The 19580-nt window shown below is 38.3% G+C and overlaps 3 protein-coding genes across 4 annotated transcripts; 1 reads left to right on the plus strand and 2 right to left on the minus strand.

Annotated features, from left to right (window-relative positions):
* Positions 1-8: 8 nt before the first annotated feature.
* Positions 9-2420, minus strand: znhit3 (zinc finger, HIT-type containing 3). Of its 2 annotated transcripts, none has more exons than XM_044141392.1 (5): positions 2230-2420; positions 1507-1538; positions 1363-1428; positions 406-483; positions 9-295 (listed from the first exon to the last, which is right to left on the minus strand). In XM_044141392.1, the coding sequence occupies exons 1-5, from the start codon at positions 2322-2324 to the stop codon at positions 105-107; spliced, it is 462 nt and encodes a 153-aa protein (XP_043997327.1). In that variant the 5' UTR covers positions 2325-2420; the 3' UTR covers positions 9-104. The 2 variants fall into 2 exon arrangements, with proteins under 2 accessions (XP_043997327.1, XP_043997326.1); XM_044141391.1 differs by having other exon boundaries at positions 406-486; positions 2230-2418.
* A 430-nt stretch (positions 2421-2850) lies between these two features.
* On the minus strand, positions 2851-3880 carry LOC122845223 (nuclear protein 2-like). The gene is made up of 2 exons (XM_044141393.1): positions 3552-3880; positions 2851-3152 (listed from the first exon to the last, which is right to left on the minus strand). Exon 1 carries the CDS (start codon positions 3813-3815, stop codon positions 3585-3587), a length of 231 nt encoding a protein of 76 aa, XP_043997328.1. The 5' UTR covers positions 3816-3880; the 3' UTR covers positions 2851-3152; positions 3552-3584.
* A 3243-nt stretch (positions 3881-7123) lies between these two features.
* vkorc1l1 (vitamin K epoxide reductase complex, subunit 1-like 1) lies at positions 7124-18193 on the plus strand. Its single transcript, XM_044141395.1, has 3 exons — positions 7124-7435; positions 12330-12439; positions 15306-18193. The coding sequence occupies exons 1-3, from the start codon at positions 7245-7247 to the stop codon at positions 15530-15532; spliced, it is 528 nt and encodes a 175-aa protein (XP_043997330.1). The 5' UTR covers positions 7124-7244; the 3' UTR covers positions 15533-18193.
* Positions 18194-19580: the final 1387 nt, after the last annotated feature.

Below are 19580 nucleotides of genomic sequence, written 5' to 3' on the forward strand. Positions count from 1 at the left end.
ATCAATAATCTATGAAAACTTGAGCCTTTATTTGAACATTATTTACATACAGCGTCTCTAGAGGTAAGTATTGCTAAACTAGCCGCACATCTAATTTTTATAAATCAGTCATTAGAAAATAATGCGTTGCCTTCGCCTTCAACAACTTTTAAACACTGATCTGCAAACTCAACAAACAGAGGTTCCTGCATGGCGGCCTTCATGGCGGACGCTTTGCTCTCTGCGTCGTCAATGGAGCGCAGTAACTGCCTCAGGTGGGGGTTGGAGAGAAGATCTCTGAGCTCTGGTGACTGACCTGTAGGAAAGCAACACGATTGAAATAAAAACGCTGACATATTATCGTCGCTCTCCCCGCCCCTCAAACCGTGTTAACATTTACAGAGAAACGTAAAAGTGGTTTGATACCCAATAACTGGAGCCTCTGCGGTGGCACTTTGTCAATGACGTCGTCCTCATGCAGGAGATCGTCCAAACTCAAAGGCTCTGCTGAGAAGTTAAGCAAACAAAACATAAAACATATAGAAATTTGACATTATTATTAACTGGTGCAAAAATATATATATACATTATTGTTATTCTGGAAAGATGTTCAGTGGTTTCACTTTTAAGGCATTGAGAACCAGGCCTGAATAGATACACTGTTCTGTTTGATGGAATAGCTTTTCCTTCACAAAAGTATATCAGAAAATTCTGGAATCACAATGTAATTTGCAGTTCTGCCTGAAAAAAAAAAATCAATAAAAGCAGCTGTTTAAATTACCTTTATACTTAAAAACACAATATCTAATCTTAAGCAGTTCTGGCAAAATTTGATGGAGCCTCTGAAGGAGCTGAAAGAGCCAAAGGTTTGAGATATCTGAGGTTGACCAAAGAAGGCAAAACACCAGGATGGAAAACTCAAAGCAATATGGCTTAAAAATAGAAAATGAACACCAAAAGGTTAAGAGGCATGAAAGAAAAGTGCACTAAATCTTTTCCTTAGTAAAGACAAATAAGTTTAATGAAAGGATCAGCAATATAGATCCAATCTAGCTAAAAATTTATGGTGAAAGTTAAAAAAAAACAAAAAACGCTGCAGCTACTGTAAGATAAATCAAACACAATTGGTGAAAAATATGGGTTTTCATTAGTGAGAAAGAATGAAGGTGACTACAAATCCCTCTCTTACAAGGAAGAAAATTAATCTTTTTGGAAATATTTTAAGAAAGTACTAGTGGATGAAAACGTTAATGTAGCACATTTGTTATGATTTAGTGTAAATCAACTTTCCAAAATAGCATTTTTTTTTTTTTTTACAGCAAAACAAATGCTTAATAGGCATTTTAAAGAATAAGAACAATATTAGCGATTTGGAATCGTTACCAGATCCAGTAGCATCTATAGATTCAGGATTTGACGAAGCAGGTTTCTCAACAGGAAGGCAGGAATCTGAACACAAGATAACTGTCAATATCAGTTGTAAATACACGGTCCGAATAAAAACTTACAGGATTTAAACTCCCATACCTTTGTGTTTCTTGTAACAGCCAAGCGAACAACTGCAAAGATTATAAACACAAAAAGGAAGCAATTCAATTAAATTCAAGCGAAACTTTAACAAAGACGCAGTATCCAAGTCCAGAGTAACGATAAAAAATAGAAAAAAGGGAAGGAGAGGGAGGAAAAGATAAATAGTTAATTATGATATAATTGTGGTAAATTATGAGATATTTGAAACATGTTATTCCGAATTATTCCCAAACTTATAATTGTGAACGAATATTAAAAGTTTGGTTTTTTTTAAACTGGCCCATTCACACTTATTTTTCCAGTTCAATAGTAGCCAGTAGGTAGACTAATCGCAACTAAGTTTGACCCAAACCGGCTCCTGTACCATGTGTTGAATTTTTGTGTTCTTTTTTTAATGTATTATAGCGATAATACATTAGTTATCGGGGAAAATAACAGAAACGACGGTGACATAATATGTAAACACCGACAGGTTTGATTATCTACATGCTTTAAGTCACGAACTGTTTAGGTTTTGCCTTGTTTTTAGCCACAGTATTCTTACATATGTGCCTCTATTTTTATTTAACAGAAAAATATAAAGTTGTATTAAAAGAAATATATGAACATTTATAACACAGATTATAATAATAAACTATGCTTCGGTGTTTCTACTTATGCTAACAAAATCAGCTAACACGTGATAAGTTGTCCCGCAAGTATGTAGATGCGTTTACTTACTATCGTATGTTGCAGGTTGGACATCTGTATTTTGGAGTCTGTTCGCTGCACACACTGCATATTTGCATTTTCCCGGCAGATATAGAGCTGAACATATAACAAAAAAATACTAGTTTTATTGCTTTTAGTTGACCAGGGTAACGGAGTAAGTAGTAGTTCCGGTTGACAAGATTATTTTTCGCAATAAAAGCATTAACTTCCGTTGGCGAAAGAAATCATGATAATTTAAAGCGTTACTGATTCTCTGACAACACTTGAGCTTCTTATTATTCATATTTAGGCATTTTGTTTCATTTTAATCACTGAGGATTAACACCAGAGCCAGTCTAGGGCTGTAAGAAGAAATTATTTTTCAGTTTCCGTTAGAATCATGCTAATAACCAAACTTTGTTCATTAATGACTGTATTCAGTGGTGGTGGGTTTTTTTTGACCCATGCAATCAATGCTGCTTAAACATTCCATTATTTTGTTGTACATTTAATTATTTACTTAATTAATTATGTTTTACTTTTGATTAAGACTTTGACAACACTTAAAATTGACGTTCACAGAAGCTCTCGCTAAGCCTTTTACAGCACCTTTAAACAAAAAAGATCAAATAAACAATCCAGAACAAAAAGTTTAAAACTGAGACATTTTATTTAATTTAAATACAGTGTAGTACCATCTTCACCCACACGCATGGCCATATTTATACAGCAAAGTTAATCAAGCACACACAACTGACCTATATAGCTCAACACTAAATATTGTTGCACAGCTGTAACATGAGAGCGGTGGCTCCTGTTGCAGGGCAGGTTAGGAGTGAAGCGCTGTCTCCTGACTGATGAATGGCTATTGCCCTCAATGTCACAACCTCCATTTGCTAGATCAGGAAAGGCAGAGACTGGTGGCCATGGTCAACATGAGAAATCCAGCTGATCTGCAGGAAAACAGTGATAAACAGGTGTTTGAATTAGACGTCCAATTCAGCGATAGGTCGAGTTTGTGCATTATAAACACAAGGTATTTGTATTTTTCAAGCTGTTGAATTGCCTGAATTTATACATCTGCAGATGTTTCACATTTAACATACAAGGACTACATTTAACCAACAAGCCTCGTCATAAAATAGCGCCAACATAATAACAAATGTTCAAATCTAAAGTGGCAAAATATGATCAAACAAGGCCAGCTGTGTTCTGCCAGAGATCAGCTCAGACATGCGGCCTGTGCAGCTTGACTAGTCAGCAAAATCTCTGCATGGAGAAAAAAATTGAATAAATAATACACATCGCCTCCCCGTTTAGATCGCTAGAATCATTTCCACAATGATTCTCACCTATAAACATCCAGGGGAAAAAACCCAATGGCATCACGAGGACGCGCTCTTGGTTCTTCTGCGCTTCATTTCGCTGTTGTGATATTTTTCAGCGATCTTCCTCTCGTGTCCAGCGGGACAATGGCGGTTCGTGTTCAGCTCGATCTCCCTCTTGGTTCTGCCCTTGCCGCCGGCGTGGCAGGAGTATTCGTGCAGGTTGTAGTAGTCGTACTGATCGTAGTAGGCCTCCTCGAAAGAAGCCAGTCTTTCCATATCTGTCGCCATTTGGAAACGCGGAATAGCGGCTGTTTATCCTTGCAGTCGAGTCTGGGAAGTAAACAGATGATGTCACTCTTTGTTTATATTCGCAAAGTCACGTGATAGCGCCACCTTCTCTTTGGTAGTTATTATTATGCTGTTATTACTGGTGTGTGCTAATGTGATATCGGATATCATTTTTTATTGAATTAGTTAAAAAAAAAAGCAAAAAAAAAACAACACTGTTAAAGTTTGAGAGCTACAGTTGCACCTAGTGCATTGCAAAACGTAGTTATACTTGTTTCATAGTTTGTAATTATTAAGTTTAAAATTCAATGTGATTTAATAGCAGTTATAAACTAACATAATTGGGATTTTATTCACAAGTAAAATGAGAAAAGTGTAGTCCACCTTTAGTAGTGTTTTATGTCTTCTAGAGTTTTGCAAATCTGAGGACTTTTTCTTTGCAAAATTGCTGAAAGCACGTCATGTTGAACGTAGAGTGTTTGTGAACATCAAACTTCAAGTCTTACAGTTTCTAAATTTTGACTGACATTTTTTTTTCTCATGTTCAAATGTTTTGATCTGGTTTATTTTGTTGGACCTCTGACTGTATGCTTAGTGCCGTTGTCGTGCTTCTCATCAGTTCTGACCAGCTTTCCTCTCCCCTACTGAAGAAAAGCAGAATTGTTATTTCTTCAGTAGGGAGGGATAATGTTTTATTATCAATCCCTGCTCTACAACGTCCTCTTTGACTAGTGAGCTATCTTTGTTTTTAAATTTACCCTAGATTAATGGAAACTCACCTGGACTCTTTTTACTCTTTGGCTCACACCTGAAGCCAGTTTAGGGGAATCCGAGTAAAGAAGGCAGAATACAAATTCACAGCACACTTTTATCATTTACATTTATAAAACTGTTACCTTCCATTTCGCAAATGTTCACTATTTTGTGTTGGTTTATTATCTAAAATCCTAATGAAATATATTTAAGTTCAAGTGGTGAAGCAGTCCATTAACATGATTGAAATACAAACTTGCTTAGGGACACAACATAAGCTGTCATAGTAAAACGAAATACGCAAATGGCTTTCTGTACAAATGCATCCAAGAAGTCTTGGACTTTCCTAATTTTCTCTGGAATACCTTTTCTACATAGTGTTATTATCTTGTTTTCCTTTACTGCATCTTTCTTTGAATTGAAACTCTCAGCTTATTCCTACTTGTCTTTTTCTTACATTTCACAGCAGCCGCCATTGTTTGGATGATGAAGCACGCAGGAAGGCGGCTTAAGTCGCTCTGAGAAGCAGACACAGGAATGTAAAGAGGAAATTCACAACGCAAGGTGATTTTAAGGTAGAGGAAACGACAAGAAGGAAATAACACTCATAAATAAAACAAAGTGTAATTATTTGATTAAAATACTTTGTACATAAGTAAATTAATGAATTGTGAAATTCATTTATTTATTTATGTACAAAGTATTTTAATTTATCATGAAGAGAGACAAACACAATTTCGATTTCATTGTATGTCCTGCACATGCTTTGAACTGACAAAAAGTATCTTGAGTTGCAAGAAATAATAGGGAAATAAAGGTTATTTTTAATTTTAGTAGTCTTCATGCAAAAAATAATTTTAATTAAAGAACATTTGTAATACAGAGCAATAAAGCTAAAATAGCTGAATTTTGTTTTATAATCTCAGTACAAATACAAGCGTTTTCAGAAGGCCTTCGTATGTCAATATGTCCTTAAATGAAAGGGTGAGTATAGTGAGTGTGACTGGGTGAGTGAGGGTCTAACAAAGTCCAAATTCTGTTGCACCAAGCTGGGTTGATATTGTGACACTCCAAAAAAAACACATAGGATTTACAGCACTTATTACAACGTGTTCTAAAGCCACACCTCTATGTTCATGGTTCTCAAGCTATGGTGCTACCAGTGGTGGCACGTCTGTTGCCTTTAGTCCAGGGGTGCTCAAGTCCAGTCCTCGAGAGCTATCATCCTGCAACTTTTAGAAGCATCCTTACCCCGACAGACCAGGATCAGCTCTGAACAGAGCTGCTAACAAGCCATTCGTTTGAGTCAGGTGTGCTGGAGCAGGGAAGCGTCTGAAAGTTGCAGGATGGTAGCACCCCTGCTTTAGTCGGACTCATTGGGAAGTTTAATATTAAAGAGATAAACCTGAAAAAATGAACTGTGATGAAATTTCAAGTTTCAAAAGAAGACTGTCCACTAATTGATGTGCTTACTTATCAGGCTAGCTATAATGGTTACACTGTTAAGGGAAGCATTATTAGCAATACTATGTATTTCTTTGTCTTTTTTAAAAAATATTGTGGTAGCTATATTGTTAAATTAGAGAAAAATTGTCTGAAGTGCAGAAACATACATACATATTTTTCCTCTGATGTGATTAGTACGGAACCCTCTAGGAGACATGGAAAATTGTTTTTCTTTTGCGTTCCCTCTCAATAATGTACTAACCAGTTCATGGGACATAAATGAATACCGTAAGCCTTTCTTACGGGGACCATTGTACTTTCTATTATTATTTAAGGTTATCATAAAGATTTTCCATGTATATTACTATCTCATTGTGAAATATCTGAAGTTTTATATCTTTTTCTTTAGGATAGAAATGCATCGCAAACCTATGATATAAACAGAAACTTTCCATAAGAAAGAAAAAATACATCGAAACTATTGGACTGTTTCTGAATCATTATCATGGGTTAATAAATCATCTGAGAGTTTTGATTGTGTATTTTTTGTGTTGGTAGTCGGTATGGTTTAAAGGGCTGTTTTCATGTGCAGTTCCATCTCAACCTTACACAAACAGACGTAAACATGCAGTGAATAAATCGATTTTCAATCAGTTTTTTTGGACCAAAGAGTTAATAATAATAAACACATTTTCACTGAGGCTCTTTATATGTGTATATATTTGAAATTGACATGTGACTGTATACAAAGTAGACCAGCAAATATTGCAGTAAGCTTATTGTAACGCAAAAGAAAAAAAATCCCCATATTCCTTAGTAGATTAGATTCATATGCAAGGCAGCCATATTGGATTTTGAGGCCTTAATTATTAAGTTCTGAACTCTAAGATCCTTTCTGTTTTGTTTTTCCAACAATGGAAATAAGACTTTTACTTTTGTTTTATTTTATGACATAATTAAACAAAGAAGAAAAAGTCCCATTGGATACTATTTCGAAACGGCTCCCAAAGTGGTGGCACCCGGAGAGCTTTGAGGTACTGAAAGCGGCATTTACAAAAATCAAAACTACTCTGAGCCGTGTTGCTTGCCATAATAAACCGCCAGATAGCTGTTTGGTAGCGGCCCGCCCCTCACGGTGTGGCGCGTCCTGACGCTTTTCCACGTCGCCGCTCTGCTTCATAGGCGAACCAGCTGCGTGTGTATGCGTGTCTCCAGCTAGGCCAGAGAGTGATGGCGGCGCCCGTCTTGAGAGTGTCCACCCCTCGGTGGGAAAGAATAGCCCGGCTCCTTGTCTGCCTGCTGGGCATTCTCCTTTCTCTGTATGCGTTTCACGTCGAGAGGGAAAAGGCCCGGGACCCGACTTATGAGGCCATGTGCGACGTCAGCACCTCCATCAGCTGCTCGAAAGTGTTCAGCTCCAGGTAATTTGAATTCAGCAAAGAGCGCCTTCTGTGGCGCTCAATGAAAGCTGGCTGCTATTGTGGCAATCTGGGGAAGGGTTGCGCGCTTTAAACTGTCAAATGCATTCTGCTAATGTTTGACTGCTGTCTTGGACCGCAGAGGCTTGACTGTAAAACTGTCTTTTTTTTACTGCAGGGATGCTGAAAGATATTTGCTAGGCAGAAAACCTCCATAAAGAAGCTCTCTGCCTGTAGTTAACAAGCACAACATTAGCTATTTAGCTTGGCAAAGCTAACGTTGCTAACCGCTAGCAAACAGGCTACCGTAAGTTACTTTTAGCCGGCTTTCTTTTAAGTGAATAACGACGGATAAATAACTTATGAATTGTAGTTTTCCAACATATTTAACCCAAACTTTATCTGCTTAGTGAGAGTAAAGAAGAGGTAGTTTGAGCTTATTGAAATGTTTGTATTGTGGGAAGACCCTTGACTAAAACTAGAATTTCTTGTGGTTCAGGCTTTTTATTATCGCTGCATTTCGTTAAATAGACGGCGCTCAGTTGTTCGTTTATCGTTCGTCCCCAGCTTTCAGTCTGACACGGGTGAAAGCGTTCACCTTGGACAACTACAGAAACGAAGGGCAGTTTCTGAGCATAATCAGGCTCTGGTGCCAGTTACACATACAGCCGCAACTCAGCTGATGGTCTGCTGCTGCGACTGGACTTTGTGTCGTTTCTGATTCGTTTAAGACTTTTTGACTTTAAACGTTTGATCCATTGTCATATTAAGGATTGCAGTCTTCAGGTTCAACATGAAGGGGTTTTTGTCCAAATTCTAAAAGAAATGCAACTCGGTGGGGAGGGGAGGGGAGGGGGGGGGGGGGGGAATAAAAGGCAGTTTTCGATGGAATAGTTAAGACAGTAAAATATTGATTGTAGCATATCACTGATACAAGGTTTCCCCCAGAAAACTTGCTAAGCCCTGTGTTTGGGTGCTAGTGCAGTCATTCATCCAGCAGTCAGTTCTGTTTTTGTGTTTAAAAAATGTTTAATGTTGGCAGGAAATTTGAAAATATTACTTGATAATTATTATTAAAAAAAGCAAACATTTTAAAAATACTTAAATAAGTAAGTAATGCTTAGCCTGGTGGGGACAAAAGTAAACCCATTATTTTAGCGCCAGGGCTCGGTTTCTGACTTAGCACGTCACTGTAATTTTTGTCACTAATGAATGATTTCAGTTTCTGAAGTAACCTATATTCACTGATTGATTTAAGAGTTTAAGTGCAAAACGTGTTTTTGTTTGTTTGTTTTGTCGTCAACCAAGACCACATTTTCACATACTATGGTATGGTGAAGGTGTCAAACTCCAGTCCTGGAGGGCCGCTGTCCTGCAACTTTTAGATGTGCCTCTGCTGCACCACACCTGAATAGAACAATTAGGTCATTAGAAAGGCTCTGGAGAGCTGATCTACAAAGGGAGGAGGTGATTAAGCCATTTGGTTCTGGTGTTTTGTACCTGTGGCACATCTAAAAACTGCAGGACAGCGGCCCTCGAGGACTGGAGTTTGACACCACTGCCGTACACCAAGTATCACTGTTTAATTCAGGATAATGCAATCCAGATTTGCAGGGAAACAATCCCCCATTTAAAAGCCAGATTTAGTCCCTGCCTTCTCAGTTGTTGTACAGAGCACACACAAATGACAAAACCCATCATGGCAGAATAAAAGGCCACAATGTCTCTGGAATGCAGACTGTTGAAGACTTGTTGCATATTTGTTTGATGATGAGTCGAGTTAGTCCTGCCCTCTTCAAACCTGAAGAAAAAAAACCAGCTATAGGTATTTCCTCTTTAGCCAAACATTTATTAAAAACTTTCAGTATAAATGTGTTGTTCCCATGGCATTGTTACCTCAAATTAATGAATATAAAAATGTTGATACCTAGACCTGCCTATAATATATACAAGCATTTGCTGTACTTTCCAGGTGCTTATGAGATGGAATATTATGACTTTTTGTCATTTTACACTTTATAGAATAGCAGTAGAAGTCTGATAAGCTGACATTGGCCTATGAAATTGTTGCCTACATTCATTGCATGTAGTTTTTAAAAAAAAATATAATGTTTACCTTCAATAAAGTGATGGGTTTTTAGGGACATTCCCTTGACTGTCCCTAACAAATAGCAAAATGTAATGGTTTTTTTTTTTGTAAGCAAAGGGTAAGTGTTATAGCCTTATTTCAGACAGCCAACACTATGCAGTCGAACTCCCCTAAAATCCTGCAAAAACTTCTGGTTTCTCCAGGACTTTCATAGGAATGCTATGATTGAAAATTTGAATATTTTTAAAGTTGGCAGTATTTGTTGGTTCTGGAAGCCTGCCCGTGAATCTCAGTAATTTACATAAGGGAATCTCGTGATGTTATCAGTGTTTGTATTAATAAAGCAACTACACATCAGGTGATGAATGTTTTGTATTCACAATAACAGGTTATTTTTCTTTTAATGGAAGAAATCTTTCTTCCGTCTTTCAGTTCAGTTTATTCATATAGCGCCAGTTTACAACAAATGTCATCAAAGCACTTTACAAAAAATAATTTCAGTTCGATTACGCATGCATTCATTTTGATCTTGGTTATCAAACTGTACAGTAAGCTCAATTAATTATTCAAAGTAGCTTAAAAAGTTTTTATCTAAGGAAACTCAGCAGATTGCACTGACTTACAGAATTCACTCCTCCTGGACTTATGTTGTTGACTTTACAGCCATCCCTTGTAATGATCATGCGTGTAGCAGCAGTGGAAAGGAGAAACAGCTGTTAACAGGAAGAAATCTCCTGCAGAACCAGAACCTGACTCATTACAAGCAACCATTTGCCACGACCAACAAGTGGTCTGCCTCAACCGATGGCCGCAGCTAAACAGGATTAAAACTGGCAAACTCGTTTCACTGTAGTTTATTTTATGCATTTTAAATTGCAGGTTTTAAATACACTTTCATTTTGTAAGCATTTCCTTGTCAGCTAAGGGTTTATTAAAAGCTTGGCTGTCAAGGAAATACTTATCGGCCAATCATTGAAACACCTGTCACAAAGAATGTAACAGATGAAACTGAAATAGCTGATAAACTGATGAGATAAAATACAGGCGTTGTTTAGCAATAAAAAAAGTGCTTTGAGGAGGATTTGGCTTTTTAAACTGTTACACGTCACATTAATGGTACTCGGTCTGAATATTTATTAAGCAAAATAGGATTGAATGTTTGACCTCTGAGTACCAATGAAAGGCAAAGTTAAGAGTTTTAACCCTTTGAAGTCAAATTTCTGACTTTAAGGTTGAAGCTAATGCCACTAGTGGGTTTTTTTTTATTTCAATAAAATGCAAAAAAAAATTTAATAAATTTATTTATTTCAATAAATCAGTATCTACAGCCTCTGATTGAATTCCATTACTGACTAATCGTAAATAGTATCGTAGGTAATCCCAACAACTAGCAAAACTTTCTGGTTTCTGTGATCTGAAGCTGGCTCTTGCAGTTGAACTGATTCTAGCTACTTCTGATCTTGGATTCAGATGGAAACGTCAGAAGAGAAATGTAATGGAGAATATTTCGAAAACCCCCCTGTGGAAACTGTGAATTTGAAATCAAGTGTTTGTGACTTCAGCAAACGCCTCTGTAGAACCTGAGAGCAACGGAAGGGAGATGGAAAACTTGATTTAAGTTATTTCTAATTTATAAACGGTAGATTTAGGTTGAGGATAACTGGGGTAGTTGGATGTTTCAACCAGTTACGCTTCTACTTAAGGAGCCTTTTATCACCAAAGATGTTGCTTTTGAAGATAATTTCTGGTTCAGGACAGTCATTAAGATTCTATCCGCCTCGTTAAACTTGGGTGTTGGAGGAAATTAGCGCATGCAGAAGGTTTTGTAGTTTGAGTAACTTTCTGTGCTGTGTGAAGGACACGATGTCACCATGTGTTTACTATTGAACATCTTCACTGAGTCGAACCCTGACCTCTGTGCCTGACGTTTTAAATTGGCTGTTAATGGAGTCCTTATGAGAGTACACACACTCTTTCTGGATGCCTGCTGTCTTTCTCTTTTTTTTTTTTTTTTCTAGAAACATTTTCTGACTGCAGCTTTGTAAATTGGAACAAAATTTTAGTGAAGCTAAAACTGACTGAGGTGTTTCTTTCTCAAATGCAAAATGCATTTTTTATTTATTTATTTATTTTTTTGGCTTAATTACTGCGCTGAAGTTTCCCTTTTCACAAAATACCCCTTTTTTGAGTCCGTGTCTCCATGTTAATGATTAATCAATTACTAAATTAGTGGGCCATAATTTAAGCAATTGATTAATTGCGATTTATCCAATGAATTGTTTCAGACCTAATTCAAATCTGTCACAAATGGACCTGGTGAACTCTAATGCTTAAGTTTTAATTCGTGGTGTGACAAACATGACGGTGATCAAATAGTCGTGGCTGATGTTTTAAAGATTGTGAAGCTTTCCAGGCTCAAGTTGGAAGCATGTTTTAGCACAGCTCCACCTTGAAAAGCACATTGTTGCTCAAAGGTAGTATTCCCAGTTTTCCAGGAAATGATGTCTATCTGAAATTCCTTGAAAAGGAGGTGGAAACCCCCCCCCTTAAAGAAGAAAACAAGTTTTTTTTTGTTTTTTTTTTGTTGTTTTTTTTGTTTTTTTTACTGCAGCATCAATAATGGGTGAACCACTGGTTAACAAACCACTAATTCTGTCAATTTTGCTCTCTGAGAATTCCAGGAAGTTGCATCATTCCCCCACTGCAAAGACATGTTTTATCATCGTTACCTACATTACTCGGATTTGTTTTGTTGGATTTCCTGAAATAAAATTCTCCTCTTTGTTTTTGTTTTTTTTCCTGGTCTAGGTGGGGTCGAGGATTTGGACTCCTGGGCTCAATTTTTGGGAACGATAGTGCGCTGAACCAACCCAACAGTGTCTACGGGATACTCTTTTATGCTTTTCAGCTCTTACTAGGTAAGATGCAATTTTAGTTGACGCAACCTGTTGTGAGCAACGCAGATTCGGGAGACGTTTCCTCTCACTTCAGGCACTGCCTCTGCTAAATCTCCCCTCTTATGTTGCAGCTAAATTTGACCAAACTTGACCCAGATGCCCCCTGGAATAATATCAGACCACCATATGGAAATGATATTTGTCCTTTTAAATCTAGGGTATCTAATGAAATGAAAGCAGCATCAAGTGGGTTGACCCCTAGAGGTAAACATTGCTGTTGCTGAGCAATAATTCTGCACATTCCTCCTCATGTGCAGCTTGTTTGAACTTGAAAGCCTCTTTGTCACAGACACCTTGTCTTCCCGTTAACACACACGGTGTGTTGATGGGAGTTAGGCTGGTAAACTCGCTCGGCAACCTGGACTCGATGCCGAACAAGAGCTTCTTTTTAAAGCCACATCAGTTGCTGCATATGTGACTGAAACGACAGCAGCTGAGTTCAACCAAGAAACGTGGGAAACACTGGAGGCTGCTTTGAAAACTTTGATTACTCCCATTTTCTTTGACCTGTCCAAAAGTTAGCACCCCTCTAAATTTTAAACTGTTTGTCATGTAACGACTGTAAACTTCACTTTTTTTCCCCCGCTGCAGCAGTGGGTAAGGGTGGGCAATTATAAAAACAATAAAAATGACTATTGAGATTTATTCTTGTTTTGGATCTTGAAAAACATTCCTATTTAAAAGAAGCCTCTTCAGGATGGCATTTGGTTAAATAAGTGTGATTGAAATCATTAAATGACACGCATATTTTTGAATTTTCTGCTATTTATTGGTGTTCTTGTTGCAAAAACCGTGCAAAAAATAGTAAAAATAACGTCTGTTTTTCTTTAAACATTAACTGGAGTTTATAGTGACACAATAAAAAACAAAAATTCTCATCATAAAAATACATTTTTCACCATAAATGCATTCTTGTGATGTTTGGAGAAAATGGCGCACAGCTTTTGTAAGCAAATATTAATCTGAAAGTCTTGTGGGATATGTTGTTTTTTTTACCTCTGCAGTAAAAACACATTTTTGTGTTTACTGCAAAAATATTGAAAAGGAGAGCATTTTAAAACGGTTCTAATTAAATGGATGTCTGGGCTTTGACTACACCATTATTACAAAGGAATGTGCTAATAAACCCTTCCATTGTAGCCCTGTTGACATGTTTTCCTCTGGTGTTGCCCTGTTTTAGCTTCAGCCATTTTCCCACAAACCCTGACCTGCTTCCCTGTCCCTGCTGAACAAAAAGCGTCACTCCTTCATGTACTCGGTTTTCTACGTCAGATAGAGGGAATCTGCATGTTGCCAAAAACCTTTAAGTCTGGCCTCATCCTATTGGCTCTGACTTCGCAGCCTTACAGACCTCTGCACAGAAGTTGCAGTCGATACTCCACAAAAGTCTGTCACTATTCGTTTTGCTTTCTTTTTATTGGCTTCCTTTGTGTCGTTATGACCTTGTGACAACGCTTTCAAGACAATCCATAAAGGCTCAGTCCGTTATCACTTCTGTAAACAGTGCGATGCTGTGTGACGTCGCCGTTCTTCTTCTGCACATGCATATCGCAGTGGGGACGTAAACCGTTCAAACAGAAGTCTGAACGACCATGCCAAAAAAAAAAAAAAAGAAACTGATTTGCATCAAGATCGGCTGTTTGAGCGTAGCCTAGCCAGGTTTTGAGGCCTCTGTAGAACAGCTGGTTTTATACTGAAGTTATGTCACATCTATTTGGTTGTTCTGGATTTTATTTAGGGGAATCCAATTAAAGTGAATAGAAAGGCACACCACACTTTTAAAATTCACAATTACGGTAAGCTCATCATATAAGCTTCCGATAATCCTCATTGGTCAAGGGCTGCGAATATGTTTGCATGTTAAACGTTGTGAATCCAGAATATGCAAAGCGCAGCTTTAAACGCGGATCGTGTCAGTGAATGAGACATTGTGCTGCTCCAAACAGTTATGGGCCTCAGTGTTGGTCAGAACATACAACAAATGGTGGTTATTTCAGGGATAAGTAGCAAAATCCACTAAATGTCCGCTCATTTTTATTCTATAATTATTAAGGCTTACTTTGTTCATACCTGATAATGTGTTGTCCTCCTACTCAACCTGTTTATTCGATTACTAAAATAAACGTTAACTGCAGCTCTAATCCACATAGGTAATCATCTAAAAAAAAATGACAACAAATTTTTCATTTAATCCTTTATACAATATAAATGCATTAAAATATTCACATAAACAAATTCTAAAAAAAAAAAAAAAAAAAAAAAAAGGAATTGAATTAAGAAAGTAAAGCTAAATCTATGCCCGTTGGAGTTTTTGCTAAAGCCTATTTACAGACAAAAGGGTTTTTACCTTAAATTGCAAAATGTTTATATATATTTTTGTACAGTTTTGGCTTAAGTACTACTCAGCAAATAGCCTTTTTTTTTAAGTTCCAATTAACAATTGATAGCTAAATTAGTTGACGATCATTTCAGCAACCGAGGAATTATGAATAATCTGATGAATTGCTTCAGCCCCAACATGGACCCTCCAGGTTTTGGTGGATTCTTGTAAATGTGAATTGAACAAAAACAATAATTCCCAACTGTTGCAATGCACTGAGGAAACCCGGACTTCAAAGTCTGTGACCACACGTTCATGTGACAACACAAAACGACCAGTCAGCTGAGCTTTTAAAGGTGAATGTCATCACGAGGAGGCGCTCGGTACAAAAGGAGAACTGTCTGAGTCTCGACGCCTCGGCGGAAAGCGCAGACTCATCAGCTTTGGCTTCTTTTCTTTTTGTCCCTCTCTGCTCAGCTAAGCCTCCGTTTGTGTTTGTTGCCGCAGGAATGACCGTCAGCGCAATGGCCGCCCTTTTCCTCATGACGACGTCCATCTTGTCGGTGGTGGGTTCGCTCTACCTGGGCTACATCCTCTACTTTGTCCTAAAGGACTTCTGCGTCATCTGCATCACCACATACGCGCTGAACTTCATTCTGTTTATCCTCAACTACAAGCGACTGGTTTACTTGAATGAAGCCTGGAAGCAGCAGCTTCAGGTCAAACAGGACTGAGCTTCCGAGAGGGGGCGCGACTTCAAAGTCAAAAAGAAAAAAGAAAAGCAACCTGATAACAAAATATTAAATGAAAAAAAGAGGAAAAAGTAACGCAACCTCTGAACATTTGACTTGCCACCAGGAGACCTTGCTTCCAAACAATGTTTATTCTGCTGTGTGTTAAAAAATGAAGAAATTTAACTTAAATGTTGGGCCTGACATCTCAATATTGATTGCAAACTCTGAAGGATTTGTAAGTGAAAGATGGCTTTTGTTCCATTTGATCTCCCCCCCTCCCCTCCATTTAACCTCTCACTCATGGGCCCAGCTGCCTGCGGGTTTGGGCGGGAAACACAACGCTGCTGAGGTGGAAGTACCTGCACAAGATGCAGAGATAGTGGACAGCTCTGGTCTGAACAAAAAAAAAAACGGATCGCAGACTGGAAGAAGAGGAGACGGGACATTAAACGGTGAAATTGATAGAGATCATCTGTACTCGGAGCTGAGAAAAAGTCCCCAAAACAAAACGCCCATTTGATTACCGTGTAAGTCTGCAGATAGGGTTTTTACAGCAGGTTGAGAAGAGGACGATGCAACAATTACCATTTATAAACGATGATTTGTTTTTTTTTTCTTTTTTCTTCCATGTTTACACTTTGTAGTACTTTTTGTTTTTTGATGAGGACCACTAAATAAAACATGGGACAATGTGAGATACTGTGTGTAGACCAGTCAGATGTTTTTTGCAATTCTGTAAATAGCTGCCGAGCAATACAATGGGCTACATCATGGCATAAACGACACAAAACCCCAACCAACAAAGCTTAACCGGTAAAAGGATGACAGAAGATCTGTAGGGTCGCGTCTGGGTGGATGAGTCCCAGGATGCGCTCGGGACGTCTTCCTGCTCCGTAACAGCCTGGTCGGGCTTGCGGTCCGGAAGGCTCTCTTTGTTTTTAGAAGTGGAAGTAATTGCATCAGAAACAGATCTGCGGGTTTGTCACCCTTTGCTCAAAAGCACCCTCACTCTTATTTTCGTCGTGTGTAAAGCATTCCTGACCACCACACAAGTGGGATTCTTTGAGACTTATGTGCCTAAAGGAGTGTTAATGTGAATTAACTTTTTGTTGAATATTTTAGTTTTGGGGAAAATCGGGAGGGAGTTGATGTCGACACCAATTTTTCCTCATTGTTTTATCGTCACAGGGGACATTTTGTTCTTGTAAATGAAGAGCAATGGCATGGGCCGGTGTGGGACTCTCCCGGTAAAACTACAGTATCACAAATTTCAGTGTTTGTGAAGCAGAATATAATCCCTTTTTTGCAGTTCTGTTTTTTTATAGAGTAACAATGCTACTAAACAAGCTGGTGCTAGCTGGGGAATCAGTCAGCCTATCTCCAGTTAGCTTCCAAAAAGCCACTTGTAGTTTGCCAACTTGTAAGGAATAAGCAGTGTTAAGCAGTAGTTTATGGACAGAGCTACTTTAGTACACTTCTTTCAGCCTGCTGGCTGTTGGTGTGTAGCAACTGTTGCTACACACCAAGGAAAACTGGTCAACAAAACACTTTCTTTGGTTTGAGTTAAGGTGGGCTAGCATTAGCTGGTTAGTCAGGCTACCTGCTCAGGCAGCTCACCAATTTCTCCTTTGAAAAAGTTCCAAACAACCCAATTTGTCTTTTTAACCCTCCATGCAACACTCAGGAGGAGTGTGCCAAATGACTGGACAGTGGGCAAGTGGTGAGGGGGGCCTGTCAGGCCATCAGTTCCCGAAACCACACACAAAACTGGTAAAAATGCACCCTGCGGTATAAAAAAATAATTGGATCCAGTCTCTTATGACCGTGTTAGGGTTAAGGTAGCTGACTGGCTTTGATCAGCAGCATAAGTGAGAGGGGAAGCGTTGCATTTTTTTTTTCTTTTTTTTACGCTCCATGGAGTCAAAGACAAAGAATAGCTTTGACTTTCTTTCTTTGCCATCTCATTAAAATGATCTAAATCAGGAACACTGTAACAAGAAATTTTTATTTTTTTTTATTTTTTATTTTTTTAAACCTTGGTATACTTTGATCACGATAATCGGTCCATGCCTGGAAGATGCCACTGAAGTGTTTGTCCCTCTCGTCGTCTCACGAGGTAGCAATAGGCTGCTACACTGTGACCGTCTGCGTATGAGACGAAGTGGCCCACTGACGGAGGCGTCTTTGGCCTCGCGGTTACACTAAAATTGCCTGGCTTTCGCATACGGTTGGTGGGGTGTTGGTTGAACGGTCCCATGAAAAACGAAAACTAGTGCACTGTTGATGTGAACTGCACATGTGAACCAAGGAGTTAGATTTACTAAAGAACTAAATGTTGCGTTTAAGCCATATGTGGATTGTTTTTGGGTTTTTTTGTTCTGATAAGACAACCAAGTCCCTCACTGTTGTTTTAAATGGCACCAAGTTTTAGATCTAACATAGCTGAAAGCAGAACTAGACCTCTCTACGGAGAAAGCAGATGTAGCTTCTAGAGATTCATTTTTCTTCCATCCAGAGGTTATCGTTTTTTTCTTTTCCTTTTCCTTCACATGGCCATAACACAGTCTTACACTTTCAAAGATCTGTAACAGTCACTGTAATAAATGTAATGGTGTGATTCATCTGTGGTAATAAACCATCTCGCCTGTGGTTCCCTTAGTACGATTTGCATCCTTCCTGTTGTAAATGAAGGGAGTGTTGAGGTGCTGATTAATGTCTAGCTGTGCTTTCAGTGACGTGCTTCTAGAGGCGAATTGTGAAACCATTGGAAGTAATTAATCTATTCTGGCATATTGTAACTTGTCCCACTGCTTGTTTCAGTTTACTGTTGACCATTTTCCGAGGCCAACACCGTGTTTTAGCCTGAATTATTTTCCCCCTTTACATTCCAGGCACACATTCTTTTCTCTGCAGACCATAATCCTGTCATTACTTATGAAAAAGGCATGGGTTGCTCTGGATTTCTCATGGTATAAGCCAGTGACGTGCGGTGAGGTTCATAGCTGGTGAGGCACTGACGTCATCAGAATCAGATTTGCAAATAGATGCATAGATTGACAGCAGTTTACAGGTTATGTTTCACTTCTGCATCCTTACACATACAAACTGTAGCTCACAAAACACACATTTCCTTAAAAAACAAAACAAAATAAATGTTATTACTGTCTTACCTTACCTAAAAAATCACTATCTCTATTATAATCTATCGCTGCACTTGACTTGCTTCCCGAATCGTTTAGCCTAGCTCGCTGTCACTTACTCGGCAGTTGAGGAGTGAACAAGACGAACGTCTGGGATCTTGAGCGCCCCCTGCCATGAGGCAAGAGAACTGCCTGCCTCACCTCGAACCTGTTCTCTGCCGTTTATAATCGCTCATTACACGAAACACGTTACACAAACACAGTTGGTGACAAAAAGCACTGTACATTATATACATAAGCTAAATTATTGGAAATAAGTTCACATATTAAATTTGTTTAAACCATTTTATTGACGCCGTACAGCAACATGCTCTCTCCGCTTAGCAGCCAGCGCAGAGCCAGGGGTTGCGCAATCCAAGGTGAGGCAGAGCTCGCTGCTGCCTCACCGGCATCGCTTCCAAGCATTTGAATGGGAAAATAAGAAAATTCAGCGATTTTGAACAAATAAAAATCGAAATTGGTGAAGCTACATGAAAAATAAATATTTTTTAGTACAAACCACCGGATGAATATAACAATTTAAATTACTTTATGATTATATATTTTCTTTCTTTCCATGATGGCTGGTGAGGCACTGCCTCACCTGCCTCCCCTGACCGCACGTCACTGGTATAAGCTGATGTAAAAAGGCCACAGTATCAGTACTTATACCAAGATTTTCACAAACAATATGTAACAATTTTAAACAGAAAAGCAATGATTATTAGTTTTAATATAATTTTATCAGTTGTCTTGTGCCGTTTTGACAAGTATGGAAGGATTTTAATTCTTTCTCCAAGTAAGGATGAATATTTAAGTATTTAATGTTGGGAATTTCTGGATTTTATTGCTTATTCCATTTTTAAAGT

Source organism: Gambusia affinis, linkage group LG15 (assembly GCF_019740435.1).
Source record: "Gambusia affinis linkage group LG15, SWU_Gaff_1.0, whole genome shotgun sequence".
Classification (NCBI taxonomy): domain Eukaryota; kingdom Metazoa; phylum Chordata; class Actinopteri; order Cyprinodontiformes; family Poeciliidae; genus Gambusia; species Gambusia affinis.

What these genes read in the sequence shown, in the direction of transcription:
- znhit3 (XM_044141391.1), bottom strand. Translation starts at nt 2,324, where the DNA reads ATGTTCAGCTCTATATCTGCCGGGAAAATGCAAATATGCAGTGTGTGC. An exon ending in CTGTTACAAGAAACACAAAG is followed by an intron (nt 1,429 to 1,506) that starts GTATGGGAGTTT and finishes TCTTGTGTTCAG; the next exon opens with ATTCCTGCCTTCCTGTTGAG. An exon ending in TATAGATGCTACTGGATCTG is followed by an intron (nt 487 to 1,362) that starts GTAACGATTCCA and finishes TTAACTTCTCAG; the next exon opens with CAGAGCCTTTGAGTTTGGAC.
- LOC122845223 (XM_044141393.1), bottom strand. Translation starts at nt 3,815, where the DNA reads ATGGCGACAGATATGGAAAGACTGGCTTCTTTCGAGGAGGCCTACTAC.
- vkorc1l1 (XM_044141395.1), top strand. Translation starts at nt 7,245, where the DNA reads ATGGCGGCGCCCGTCTTGAGAGTGTCCACCCCTCGGTGGGAAAGAATA. An exon ending in TCGAAAGTGTTCAGCTCCAG is followed by an intron (nt 7,436 to 12,329) that starts GTAATTTGAATT and finishes TTCCTGGTCTAG; the next exon opens with GTGGGGTCGAGGATTTGGAC. An exon ending in TGCTTTTCAGCTCTTACTAG is followed by an intron (nt 12,440 to 15,305) that starts GTAAGATGCAAT and finishes TTGTTGCCGCAG; the next exon opens with GAATGACCGTCAGCGCAATG.